This window comes from Kogia breviceps, chromosome 12 (assembly GCF_026419965.1).
Source record: "Kogia breviceps isolate mKogBre1 chromosome 12, mKogBre1 haplotype 1, whole genome shotgun sequence".
NCBI lineage: Eukaryota > Metazoa > Chordata > Mammalia > Artiodactyla > Physeteridae > Kogia > Kogia breviceps.
Genome location: NC_081321.1, coordinates 40,418,588 through 40,433,593, shown reverse-complemented (window position 1 = coordinate 40,433,593; position 15,006 = coordinate 40,418,588). Strand labels below are relative to the sequence as shown.

Below are 15,006 nucleotides of genomic sequence, written 5' to 3'. Positions count from 1 at the left end.
ATCATTGTTCTAACTGTTGTAAAAGATTCAATAACCGGCCGTAGTAATTCAGCTAGTACATGGCCAGGCTGAGATTCAGACTTAGGTCTGTGATTCTAAAGCCCATGCTCTTTTTCCTGCACCATGTCACTTTCCTTATCTTCCTTAGAAAATATTCACAGAGAAAAAAAGAAAAATAATAATTCACAGACTTTTCATACATTTATTTCTATCCTATCTAAATAATCCACAAATATTTAAATGGCTAGGTTTGGTGGAGAATAGAAAAAAAAGAGTCTCAGCACTTGATCTCATATATTGCTAAACAGATTTCAATTCCCTCAGGAGCAGATTGTATTTAATGTAGTACTTAAATATTCAGGCTTTAGAATAAAGAAAAAACTTATATTTGAGTCCTAGCTTCTCAACTTCTAAGATTCACAATTCCTGGTCTGTTAAATGGGAATAATAACATTAACTCCCTAATAGGAATATTGGGAGGATAAGATAAAATAAAGTAATATATTTAGAATGGGGCCTAAAACATGGTAAATGCTCCCAAATGGTAGCTGTTGTTATTACCAAAGGCAGAGACTGTTTTCTACGTTTTTCATTCCTCCCATTGGTTCAGTCAGTCAACTATTTGTGCCTCTTTGTGCACTAAAGAAAATACATGGCAATCAACCTGTTTGATACTAAACAGTGCACTAAATAAAAAGGATACTAAATTTGATTCCTTATAGCCAGAAGCTTATTATTTAAGATAAGCAAATCTGCTACAGAGCTTGCTTCATCACATAAGAGTCTCAGAAACTACAGAAATGCTTGGAACCATCATTCTCTCTGAGAATGTCTAAAGGTTTAAGTATCTTGGCATGTATAACAAAAGAAATCTCTATTTCTGCTTTGGAAGATAATTTTCTCTCTCCCACAAGCAAGAAAAAAAACACAGAAAATTTAAAAAGACATTTCCTTTACACTGGTTTATAAAGACCTGTTGTTCAAACTCATGATATAAAGAGATAAAGACATACATATTCACCCTCTGCCAATAATCAGGAAAATCTGTATCAATAAAATTCAGATCATAATTACCTTCTTCTTTTGTTCTTCCCCATCCACTTATAAAACACTTCGTGTTTTGGTTCAGTCTTTGGAAAACACCAAAAGGTAGACAGATAGGCTGAATATAATCATTATATCTCACTGCTTTTTTTAAATGAAAAAGCGCAATATCATTTTCATAAGATTCCACATCGAAGTCTGGATGGATAATGATCGCTTTAACTTTCATCTTCTTGGAGTGTGGCTGACGCCCATCTATATTATTAGTTCCAATCACAACTCTCCACCTTACAGGATCTCTGAAAAAAAGTAAATGTTCTTAAACAGATATTTAACTAAGTAAATATTCTTAATCTCCCACTAGTTTTTTTCTCATGTTAGATTAATAACAAAAAAATGAATCCTACTTTCATGTGGCAAAGTCATAGCAAGTAAAAACCTAAATATTGTGATGTAGGAAAAGAGAAAAAGATCAATGGGACAGAAAGTCCCAAATGGATTCAAGTACATGAGAGTTTAATATGTGGTAGCATTTCTTACCAATGGACAAATGGATGAATTATTCAATAAATGGTATTGGGACAACTAGCTAACTAACAAACTAGTTTGAAAAGTGAAATAAAATTAAATCCCTGAAAAATTATTAAACACTAAAATAAACTCCAAATGGATTAAATATTTAAATGCACAAATCTTTTAAATAAAGACTTCCTATCTTTTAGAGATACATAAAGTGGTATGTCTGAGATCTCTTTCAAAAGAACTGGAGGGGGAGTTGGCAAGAATAAAGATGAGGGCTTCCCTGGTGGTGCAGTGGTTGAGAATCCGCCTGCCGATGCAGAGGACTCGGGTTCGTGCCCCGGTTCGGGAAGATCCCACATGCTGTGGAGCGGCTGGGCCCGTGCGCCATGGCCGCTGAGCCTGTGCGTTGTGCGTCCGGAGACTGTGCTCCGCAATAGGAGAGGCCACAACAGTGAGAGGCCCGCGTACCGCAAAAAAAAAAAAAAAAGAATAAAGATGAAACAAGATCAGCCATGAGTTGATAAACTGAAGCTGCATATTATACATATGGGAATTCATTAAACTATTTACTTTTACAAATTTTTGAACTTTTAGAATGAAACATTTGGATATTAAATTAGGATGAGAAGTTTAAAAATTAAACCAGAAAGAAAATATAGATGAATACATAACATTGTTATGAGAAAGGACTTTATGCATTCCAGTGGACTGTATCTCTGTGAAAACACAATTTTGCCTTTTTGTAATTCTATTTGAGCAAGTTGGAACATTCTACTGGACTATATCTCTGTGAGAAAGGACTTTATAAAGCATGACACTAAATATAAAAGAAGCAACTAATGGATCTTGACAGTCTTTAAAAGCAAAAAGCAAGCAGAAATCAAACCAAACAAAAAAAATCTTCTGTAGGTCAAAAATCAACAATTAAAACCCCAAGTGGTTAATACTTATTGCATGTGAAATTTACAAATGCCGAAATTCCCTTCACCCTTCAAATTGGCAGAGTGTGTGTGTGTGTGTGTGTATTTAATGATTATGCTCAGTGCAGACAAGAGTCAGAGGAACAAAATTACTCTTATTCATTGAGGAAAATATAAATAGGTAGGCACTCTGGCAGCATGTACCAATAGCCTATAAAAGCTGCACTGATTTTGACACGCAATTCTACTTCCTAGAATTTATCCCAAGGAAATAGAAGATAATTAGCTATCTTAAAATTGGACTAGGTAACCTCTAAAAAGTTTGTTAAAATGTGTATACAGTCCTAGTTCTATTGTGTTTAAAAAGAAATTGTAGCTTAAATGCTTTAAGCTGCTTTTAAATAATGATGTTTCTTTTCCAAACGTATATAATTTATCTTTCTTGACATAAATTTTTTCCCGTTTTATTGAGAAATAATTGACATACATCACTGTATAAGTTTAATGTACTGCATGTTGGTTTGATTTACATATATTGTAAAGTGATTACCACAGTAGGTTTAGTTAACATCCATTATCTCATATAGATACAATAAAAAGTAAAGAAAAAATTTCTGCTGGTGATGAGAACTCTTAGGATCTACTCTCTTACCAATTTTCCTATATCATACAGCAGTGTTAACTATAGTCATCATGTTGTACATTACATTCCTAGTCCTTATTTATCTTATAAGGGAAGTTTGTACCATTTGACCATCTTCCTCCAATATCCCCTCCCCCCACATCCTGCCTCTGGTAACCAACCACAGATCTCATCTCTTTCTCTGAATTTGGTGGGGAATTTTTGTTTGTTTATTTTTACTTGATTCTACTTATAACTGAGATCCTGCAGTATTTATTTGTCTTTTTTTGTCTGACTTATTTCACTTAGCATGGTGCCTTCATGGTCCATCCTCAGTGTTACAAATGGTAGGATTTCCTCATTATTTATGGCTGAATTACACACACACACACACACACACACACACACACACGCACCACATCTTCTTTATCCATTCATCTATCAGTGGACACTTAGATTATTTCCATGTCTTAGCTGTTGTAAATAATGCTGCTATGAAATGGGGTGCAGATACCTTTTCAAGTTAGTGTTTTCATTTCTTTTGGATATATTCCCAGCAGTAGAATTGCTGGATCATGTGATATTACTATTTTTAATTTTTTGAGGAACCTCAATACTGTTTTCCATAGTGGATATACCAATTTACACACTCCCATCAGTGGTGCACAAGTGTTCCCTTTCCTCCACATCCTCCCCTTGATAATGGCCATTATGAGGTGATATTTCATTGCAGTTTTAATTTGCATTTCCTTAATGACTAGTGAGTTGAGCATCTTTTCACGTACCTGTTGGCCATTCATATATCTTCTTTGGAAAAATGTTGATTCAGGTCCTTTACCCATTTAAAAAATTGGATTATTTATTTTTTTGCTATTGAGTTGTATGAGTTCTTTATATATTTTGGATATTAACACCTTATCAAATAGATGATGTGCAAATATTTTTCCCATAGGTTATCTTTTCACTTTGTTCATGTTTTCTTTTTCTGTGTGGTTTTTTTAGTTTGATGTAGTCCCACTTATTTTTTATTTTGTTGCTTGTGCTTTAGGTGTGATTTCCAAAAAATCATTACCAAGACCTATGTCAAGGAGGTTTTTTTCCTGTGTTTTCTTCTAGGAGTTTCATGGTTTCAGGTCCTACATTTAAGTTGTTAATCCATTTTGAGTTAATTTTTGTTAATGGTGCAAGATAGGGGTCACGTTTCATTCTTTTTTAAAAAATAAATTTATTTTTATTTATTTATTTTTGGCTGTGTTGGGTCTTCGTTTCTGTGTGAAGGCTTTCTCTAGTTGCGTCAAGCGGGTCCACTCTAAATCGCAGTGCACGGGCCTCTCACTGTTGCGGCCTCTCGTTGCGGAGCACAGGCGCCAGACGCGCAGGCTCAGTAGTTGTGGCTCACGGGCCCAGTTGCCCCGTGGCATGTGGGATCTTCCCAGACCAGGTCTCAAACCCGTGTCCCTTTTATTGGCAGGCAGATTCTGAACCACTGTGCCACCAGGGAAGCCCAAGTTTCATTCTTTTGCATGTGAATATCCAATTTTCCCAGCACCATTTATTGAAGAGACTTTCTTTTCTCCACTGAGTATGCTTGGCTCTCTTGTCAATTATTAGTTGACTGTATGTGCTTGGGGTTTTTTTCTGGGCTCTCAATTCTGTTCCATGGTCTATTTGTTTTTATGCCAGTACCATACTGTTCTAATTACTGTAGCTTTATAGTATATCTTGAAATCAGGAAGTGAGATGCCTCTGGTTTTTTTGTTCTTTGGATTTCTTTGGCTACTCAGGGTCTTTTTTGATTTCACATAATTTTTAGGGGTGTTTTGTCTATTTCTGCAAAAAGTGCCATTGGAATCTTGATGGGGTTGCATTGAATCTATAGATGGCTTTAGGTAGTATTGACAGTTGAACAATATTACTTCTTCCAATCCATGAACGTGCCTTTCCATTTGCTTGTGTCTTCTTTATTCCTAAGTATTTTATTGTTTTTGATGCTGTTGTAAATGTAATCAGTTCTTTTATTTCTTTTTCAGAGAATTCATTGTTAGTGTATAGAAATGCTATTGATTTTTGTGTGTTAATTTTGTACCCTGCAACTGAATTCTTTGATTAGTTCTAATGGTTTTTTGGTTGTGTCTTGGGATTTTCTATATGTAAAATCATGTCACTTGCAAATAGAAACAATTTTACTTCTTTTCCAGTTCTCAAACCTTTTATTTCTTTTACTTGCCTTATTTAAAAAAAAATTATTTATTTATTTATTTATTTAGGCTGTGCCAGGTCATAGTTGTGGCATGCGGGATCTTTAGTTGTGACATGTGGGCTCTTAGTTGCGGCATGCGTGTGGGATCTAGTTCCCTGAACAGGTATTGAACCCAGGCCCCCTGCATTGGGAGTGTGGCGTCTTACCCACTGGACCACCAGAGAAGTCCCTCTTTTACTTACCTTATTGCTCTAGCTAGAACTTCCAGTACTATGTTGAATGGGAGTGTGAGAGTGGGCAGCCTTGTCTTGTTCCTGATCTTAGAGGAAAAGCTTGCAAACTTTCAGCATTGAGTATGATGTTAGCTGTGGGCTTGTCATGTATGGTCTTTCTTATGTTGAGATATGTTCCTTCTATGCCTAATTTCCTAAGTATTTTATCATGAATGGATGTTGAATGTTGTCAAATGCTTTTTCTGTGGCTATTGAGATGATCATATGATTCTTTTCCTTCATTCTATTAATGTAATGTATCACATTGATTGATTTGCACATGTTGAACTATCCTTGCATCCCAGGGATAAATCCCCCTTGATCATGGTGAACAATGCTTCCTTTTAATGTGCTGCTGAGTTTGGTTTGCTAGTGTTTTGTTGAGAATGCTGCATATATATTCATCAAGGATATTGTTCTGTAGTTTGCTAGTAGTGTCCTTATCTGTCTTTGGTATTGGTAATGCTGGACCTCGTAAAATGAGTTTGGGAGGTTCCTTCCTCTTCAATTTTTTGGAAGAGTTTGAGAAGGATTGGTGTTAATTCTTCTTTAAACATTTGACAAAATTCACCAATGAAGCCATCTGGTCCTGGGGTTTTCTTCTTTGGGAAATTTTTGATTACTGACTCAATCTCCTTACTAGTAATTGATTCAGATTATCTGTTTCTTTCTGATTCAGTCTTGGTAGGTTGTATGTTACTAAGATTTTTTTCATTACTTCTAGGTTATCCAGTTTGTTGGCATCTAGTTGTTTATAGTAGCCTCTTACGACCCTTTGTATTTCTGTGGTATAAGTTGTAACGTCTCCTTTTTCATTTATAAGTTTGTTGATTTGGGTCCTCACTCTTTTTCCTTGGTAAAACTAGCTAAGGGTTTGTTAGTTTTGTCTATCTTTTCAAAGAACCAACTCTTATTTCGGTTAATCTTTTATTTTTATTATTATTTTATTTATTTTTGGCTGCATTGGGTCTTCATTGCTGCATGCAGGCTTTCTCTAGTTGTGGTGAGCAGGGGCTACCCTTCGTTGCAGTGCACAGGCTTCTCATTGCAGTGGTTTCTCTTGTTGTGGAGCACGGGTTGTAGGCGCATGGACTTCAGTAGTTGCAGCACGCGGGCTCAGTAGTTGTGGCACGCGGGTCCTAGAGCACACAGGCTTCAGTAGTTGTGGCACATGGACTCAGTAGTTGCAGTGCACAGGTTCTAGGGTGTGTGGGCTCAGTAGTTGTGGCGCACAGGCTTAGTTGCTCCATGGCATGTGGAATCTCCCCAGACCAGGGATCGAGCACATGCCCCCTGCATTCGCAGGTGGATTCTCAACCACTGTGCCACCAGGGAAGTCCCTAGTTAATCTTTTATATTGTTTTTTTTTGTTATCTATTTATTACTGCTCTAATCTTTATTATTTCCTTCCTTCTAATTTTACGGTCATCTTTTTCTAGTTCTTTAAGGTATAGAGGTAGGTTGTTTATTTGGGATTGTCTTGCTTTTTTTTTTTTTTTTTTTGCTGTACGCGGGCCTCTCACTGTCGTGGCTTCTCCCGTTGTGGAGCACAGGCTCTGGATGCGCAGGCTCAGTGGCCATGGCTCACAGGCCCAGCCGCTCCACGGCATGTGGGATCTTCCCGGACCAGGGCACAAACCCGTGTCCCCTGCATAGGCAGGTGGACTCTCAACCACTGCACCACCAGGGAAGCCCATTTTGCTTCTTAATATATGCATTTATTGCTCTGAACGTCCCTCTTAAAACTGCTTTTGCTGCATAAGTTGTGTTTCCATTTTTGTCTCAAGATACTTTTTAATTTCTTCTTTGAGCCACTGGTTTTTTTTTTAGGAGAGAGTGTTGTTTAATTTCCATGTAGTCATGAATTTTCCAGTTTTCCTCTTTTATTGATTTCCACTTTCATGCCATTGTGGTCAGAGAAGATCCTTGGTATGGTTTAAATCTTCTTGAAGTTGCTAAGACTTGTTTTGTGGCCTAACATATGGTCTATCCTCGAAAATGTTCTATGTGCACTTGAGAAATAATCTGCTGCTGTTGGCTGGAATGTTCTATGTATATCTGTTAAGTCCATCTTGGTCTATAGTGTTATTTAAATCTGCTATTTCCTTATTGATTCTCTATCTGGATCTGGCCATTGTTGAGAATGGGATATTAAAGTCCCCAACTATTATCGAATTGCTGTTTATTTCTCCCTTTAACTCTGTTAGTTTTTGCTTTATATATCTAGGTGCTCCAATGTTGGATGCATAAATATTTATAATTGTTATATCTTCTTGATGGATTGACCTCTTTATCATTGTGTAGTGACCTTTTCTTCTTTCTTTTTACCATTTACATTTAAAGTCTATTTTGTCTAATATAAGTACAACTACCCCTGCTTTTTTGGGGTTACCATTTGCTTGAATGTCTTTTTCCATCCCTTCACTCTCAGTCTATGTGTGCCTTTAAAACTAAACTGAGTCCCTTGTAGGCAGCATATTGTTGGACAAAGACTTTCCTGAACAAACAAAAGCTGAGAGAGTTCATTACCACTAGACTAGCCTTACAAGAAATGCTAAAGGAAGTTCTTTGAAAGTAAAAGGACACTAGTTAACATCATAAAGACATTAAAAGGTAGTGCAAAACTCACTGGCAATGGTAAATATATAGCCAAACTTAGATTCTGTAATTTGGTAATAGTGGTGCATAATTTACTTACAACTTTAAAAGTTAAAGGAATTAATATAGTAAAAATAATTATAACAACACTAATCTATTAGTTACACAATATAAAAAATATGTAAATCATAACAGCAATAACCTAAAATGTGAGGTGGAGGAGAAGCAAAAGTGTAAAGTTTAGGAATTCTATTGAAGTTAAGTTGCTAACAGCTTAAAATAGCATGTTATAATTTTAAGATAGTTTATGTAAGCCTCTTGATAACCTCAAGGTAAAAACCTGTAGCAATTACACAAAAGGACTTGATAAAGAAGTCAAAGCATACTGATACCAAAAACATAAAAACACAAAAAAGACAGCAGGCTAAGAAACAGGGAACAGTGATCTACAAAACAACCAGAAAACAATTAACAAATGGTGATAGTAAGTCCTTACCTAGCAATAATTACTTTAAATGTAAACAGATTAAATTCTCCAATCAAAAGACATAGAATGGCTAAATCAACTTATATTACTTACCTATTTTAATTTATATTCAGACCGTAAGATTAAAAAACAGGTTATATACACTGAAAAGTATAAAACATTGCTGAAAGAAATTAAAGAAGACAAATAAATGGAAAGACATCCCTTGTTCATGTATTGGAAGACTTAATATTGTTAAAATGACAGTACTACCCAGAATGATCTATAGATTCAATGAAATACCTACAAAAATCCCAGTGATGCTTTTGCAGAAATAAAAAACCCATCCTAAGATTCATATGGAATATCAAAAGACCCCAAATAGCCAAAATAATCTTGAAAAAGAAGAATAAAGTTACAGAACCATACTTTCTGATTTCAAAACTTACTGAAAAGCTACAGTAACTGAAAGTGTGGTACTAGCATAAGGGCAGATATATATACCAATGGAAAAGAATAGAGAGCCCAGAAATACACCCTTGCATATGTGGCCAATTGATTTTCAACAAGAGTGCCAAGACAATTCAATGGAAAAAGGAAAGGCTTTTCAACAAATGGTGCTGGGAAAATTGGATATCTACATACAAAAGAATGAAATAGGACCCTTACACCATATGCAAAAGTTAACTCAAAATAGATCAAAGACCAAAATATAAGAATAAAGCTATAAAACTCTTAGAAGAAAACACAGAAGAAAAGCTTCATGATACTGGATTTGGCAGTGATTCTTGGATATGACACCAAAAGCACAGGCAACAAAAGAAAAAAATAAATAAATTGGATCAAATTGATCCAAATTAAATTGATCAAAATTAAAAACTTGTGCATCAAAGGACACTTACAAGAGAGTGAAAAGACAACACACAGAATTGGAGAAAATATTTGTATATCATACATTTGACAAGGGATTAATATCTAGGATATATAAAGCACTCCTACAGCTCAACATCCACAAAAAATCCAGACAGCCAAATTCAAAAATGGGCAAAGGACTTGAATAGACGTTTCTCTGTAGAAGAAATACAGGACTACCCGGGTGGTCCACTGGTTAAGAATCCATGCTTCCACTTCAGGGGGCATGGGTTCGATCCCTGGTCTGGGAGCTAAGATCCTGCATGCCACATTGTCTGGCCAAAATAAAATAAACCTTAAAAAAAGAAGAAGAAGAAATACAAATGGCCGGAAATCACATAGAAAGATGCTCAGCATCACTAATCATTAGGTAAATGTGACTCAAAACCACAATGAGGGACTTCCCTGGTGGCGCAGTGGTTAAGAATCCACTTGCCAGTGCAGGGGACCATGGGTTCAAGCCCTGGTCCGGGAAGATCCCACATGCCGTGAAACACCTGAGACCATGTGCCACAACTACTGAGCCTGTGCTGTAGAGCCCGTGAGCCACAACTACTGAGCCGGAGTGCCTAGAGCCCATGCTCCACAGTGAGAGAAGCCACCGCAATGAGAAGCCCATGAACCGCAACGAAGAGTAGCCCCCACTCACCGCAACTAGAGAAAGCCCGCGTGCAGCAATGAAGACCCAACGCAGCCAAAAATAAATTAATAAATAAATTAAAACCACGACAAAACCACAATGAGATACCACTTCACACTCATTCAGATAGTTACCATAGTAATAGTGTAAGTAATGAACTAGGGATATGGAGACTGATATTCTGAATCTACTTCTCATCAGTGGGGAGTATTGGGGGACAAAAAGAAGCAAATTTAAGAGATATTGCACAGAGAGTGTCAGCTAACTCTCTAGGTAATGGAACCATTGGTGAGGCTGTTATCTGAGAAAATAGAGAAGGGAATAGAATTAGAGGAAAGATTTTTTTTTTAATAAGATGGGAATTTAATCTGAACTTTATACCTAGTTTTGACCACTTCCAGATTTAGCATGCCATAATAACACTTAGAACGGTTGATAGTCATTTTTTTAAAAGTAATTATTTTTGGCCTCGTTGGGTCTTTGTTGCTACATGCAGGCTTTCTCTAGTTGCAGCGAGCAGGGGCTACTCTTCATTGCGACGTGTGGGCTTCTCATTGCGATGGCTTCTCTTGTTGTGGAGCACGGGCTCTAGGTAAGCAGGCTCAGTAGTTGTGGCTCGCAGGCTCTAGAGCACAGGATCAGTAGTTGTGGCACACGGGCTTAGTTGCTCCACAGCATGTGGGATCTTCCCGGACCAGGGCTCAAACCCACGTCCCCTGCATTGGCAGGCGTATCTTAACCTCTGTGCCACCAGGGTAGTCCCAGTTGATAGTCATTTGACTAAAAACACAAGTTATTTATAAACCACTTAGTATGTATTCACTTTTGTATACAGATTGTAATCCAAGAAAAACAAAATGGTAAATTAAGAGTTCAGATATCTTAGATAAGACTTGATTTCTGGGCTTCAGAAAGATGTGGAAACTTTTCCTGAAGAAACTTTAATTTCCTGCTTGCTAAACTTGTCTTCCTTGCTTTGATGCAGGCTTGTTTCTCAATTCTCAATCTGACAAAACGTTTCACGTAGGACACTGCAAAGAATCATTTTCTATTGTTTCTTTTATTTAGGTACCAAGGTATAGGCTACTGCTTGAACTTGTGCCAGATGATTCTTCCAAAGATGTCTCTTCTCTAAGAACCAGGTCTAGCTTTTTCTTGGCCAGTCTGAAGAAGTCTGAGGGCATCTTCCCTTTCCTGGACAACTTTATCTAATGCATCCATGGAATCTACTACCTTTTCTAACCGCTTCAGACTTGGCATTGGCAATCTCTGCCGCTTAGCCTCCTGCTCTAGAGTTAGGAGCACGTTTCTTTCAGGAGAACATACCAAAGTTTATGTAAATCTTCATTACTTTTGTTCCTTAATTGCTGACGGTCCATGAAGCTCCCTGTGCTAGCAGGGGCCTGAGGACTTATTAACGACCTGAAAGCCTTCAGGGCTGCCGAGACTCTTCTCTAGAGGAAAGAGTTTAAAAGTTCACGTTTGGACTTGTTGGGAATGTGACTCCAATATATACCTATAGTAGGGAGCTGGAAATACAACTCAGCTGGAGAGACTTGGGAGTTGACAGGACATGATGACTCTTAAAACAGAAGTAGATGAGACATCTCTAGGGAAGAGTACAGATGATAAAGCAAGAGGATAGAAGGTGGAACTCTTGAAAATACTGCCATTTAAAAGAAGACAAAGACTCAGGGAATAAGGAAAAAATATTTTTAAGGTAGAGAATAGTGGTGTCTTAAAAATCAAGAAAAGAGATAGGAGGGAATTCCCTGGCAGTCCAGTGGCTAGGAATCCAAGCTTTCATTGCTGAGGGCCCGGTTCAATCCCTGGTTGGCGAACTAAGATCCCACCACCCATGCAGCATGGCCAAAAAAAAAAAAAAAAGAGGTAGAACAGCAGTCAACTTTGCCAGATTGTTATACAGATGAAATAGGATGGGGACTAAGTAGAGGTCATTGTATTTGGCATAGAGGTGTGTCTTTTTTTTTTTTTTTTTTTTTTTGTGGTACGCGGGCCTCTCACTGTTGTGGCCTCTCCCGTTGCGGAGCACAGGCTCCGGACGCGCAGGCCCAGTGGCCATGGCTCACGGGCCCAGCCGCTCCGCGGCATGTGGGATCTTCCCGGACCGGGGCATGAACCTGTGTCCCCTGCATCGGCAGGCGGATTCTCAACCACTGCGCCACCAGGAAAGCCCGAGGTGGGTCTTTAATAGTGTGTTCTGGCTACAAAAATCAGACTGCAATTGGGATTTTATGAGTCAATGCATGTGAAGCAAAAGGGAGTCTTTCTTTCAAGGAGTCTAGTAGTGAAAGGAAGAACAGAAACAGGTAGGGTTTGTTTGTTTGTTAAATAACAATGAGGTGACCTAAACATGTTTGAAGGCTGTAGGGAAGAAGCAAGAGGAAAATATTTAAAAATACTAAAGAGAGGGCTTCCCTGGTGGTGCAGTGGTTGAGAATCCACCTGCCGAGGCAGGGGACACGGGTTCGTGCCCCGGTCTGGGAAGATCCCACGTGCTGCGGAGCGGCTGGGCCCGTGAGCCATGGCCGCTGAGCCTGCGCGTCTGGAGCCTGTGCTCCGCAAGGGGAGAGGCCACAACAGTGAGAGGCCCGCGTACCACAAAAAAAACAAAAAACAAAAAAAACTAAAGAGACAATGAGGTATAATGAAACAGCTATAGATTTGAGACAAGGTTTAAATCAATAGGTTGCCACTTTACAGTAATGTGATCTTGGGAAAATTACCAAATATCTCTGATCTCTGACTCCTCAGGTGATAATAGCTATCTCAGAGGGCTACTGGGAGGGCTTTTTTAAAATACAGAGTTATATGTAACATTCTTAAACAGTACCTAATCTCAGAGCGGGTCTTTCAAGTTATAAGAAGGAATAAGGGATAACTGATGGTGCAAGGTTTAGGAACTGAGGGGGAATAGGAATAGAAGTGGCAGAGTCTTCAGAGACAGGAGGTACTCCTGAAAAATACAGACTACACCTCAGTAATGTCGACTTCCTCAGCACCTAGCCCAGTCCCTAGTATATAATACACATTTAGTAAATGTTTGTTGAGTAAAGGGGTAAAAATATCAATAAGATTTAGCCTTGAGAACTGTTAAGTGGAATATTAATATTATCTTCAAATGCTTGGAAGAGTAATGAGGTATAATATATATATGGCTTCAGAAGTCAGAATGAAAATCAAGACACTTAGTTCAACACAAGGAAAGGCTTTCTAAGAAATAAAGCTGCACAAAATTTAAATGAAATTCTTCCCGAGGTAGCAGTTCATCATCACAAGAGGTATTTCAAGTAGAGAGCCAAATGATATAGTTATGGTTATGTGTGTGGATTTTCATTATGACACACCTGGATTTGATCCCTGATTTCACTGCTTTCCAGTCAGGGTCTCCCTACGGTAAAGAGTGGTTGTGAAGAGTAGTGGAAATTGTGTCTGAAAAAATGCCTGACTCAATGCATTAAAGCAATAATTATTTCAGACTAGAGAACCCTTTACTTCAATATTTTAACAAAGATTCATATACAGGACAGAGAATTGAACCACACCTTTAAAATACCTCTTTGAACTCTAAGATTTTATGACAATATAATAAAGCTATATTATTTGACCAAGGCGGTATATCTAGTAGGTTCTGAAATCTTACTTAAAGCCACTGCACCACAAAATGTCAGAGGAGGACTAGGATACAGGTCGCCCCTCTCCAAATGCATTGTTCTCCCCACCGTGTCAAAGGAACAGACTAGTAAAGGCACAATATCAGGACTTAATAGGTGAGAAGAGCTTGTCCAAGAATCTTCAAACTATACCAAGCAGGCTTTTCCTTCCTTGGTTTAAGGTTTGAAAGCTGTTGAAAAGCAGTTTTTTTTTTTTTTTTTTTTTTGCGGTACGCGGGCCTCTCACTATTGTGGCCTCTCCCGTTGCGGAGCACAGGCTCCGGACGCGCAGGCTCAGCGGCCACGGCTCACGGGCCCAGCCGCTCCGTGGCATGTGGGATCTTCCCGGACCGGGGCACGAACCCGCGTCCCCTGCATCGGCAGGCGGACTCTCAACCACTGCGCCACCAGGGAAGCCCTGAAAAGCAGTTTTTAAAGAGCATTTTATAAAAGAGTTGTAAAACACCCACACCTGAAAGACCAGAATTGATTTCTAACTCTGAAGCTTTTTTCTACATCTTTTTCTATACCCTTGGGTTTATACCTTAATAGCTTCCCATTTTTCTGATCTCTATTCCTCAAGAGGCCAATTTATGGAACTGAAATGCATGTTTTTAAAATGTGGTATACAGATTAAAAGATTAAAACCTTATGAACCCCATCAGGCCAGTTACCCTCAGTTGAATTTTGAAGTTGTTGTCAGTTTTTCTTAGAGACTTTTCATTCTTCTCCGAGATAGCTCATAAAAATTAGAGACTAAAGAGAGACTGTGTGACAGGTACCACGGTTTTCCACAGTATTTATCTTAGAGCTTCATTTTAAATGTTAGGAGGGTCATAAAGTTCTATTATAACTGTGGTAAATCGATTTCTCCAAGACTGACATCATCCATAGACTCAATAAATATTATATCTCCTATAAAGTAGGCCAACTCCTGTATTAGTACCAGAAATACAAAATAAAACATGTAGTTCTTGTCTTCATGGACTTGTCTCACCATGATCTAATGGTGAGAAAGACAAATACATGATTACAGTACAATAATTTTTAAAGCTAAAAGAAAAGCTATTTATTATTTAAAGCAAGGTCCAACAAACTACAACCCACAGGCCAAATCTGGCCTGTCTCCTATTTTT

At 38.1% G+C, this 15,006-nt stretch overlaps 1 protein-coding gene and 1 pseudogene across 1 annotated transcript in view; both read right to left on the bottom strand.

Moving 5' to 3' along the window:
* Window positions 1-15,006, bottom strand: part of TMPRSS12 (transmembrane serine protease 12) — a 37,015-nt gene that overhangs the window by 20,472 nt on the left and 1,537 nt on the right. Inside the window, exon 3 of the mRNA XM_059082824.1 lies at window positions 1,075-1,343. Within this exon, the coding sequence (XP_058938807.1) occupies window positions 1,075-1,343 (269 nt within the window). The remainder of the gene's footprint in view (window positions 1-1,074; window positions 1,344-15,006) is intronic.
* On the bottom strand, window positions 11,079-14,870 carry LOC131766754 (large ribosomal subunit protein uL29m pseudogene; annotated as a pseudogene).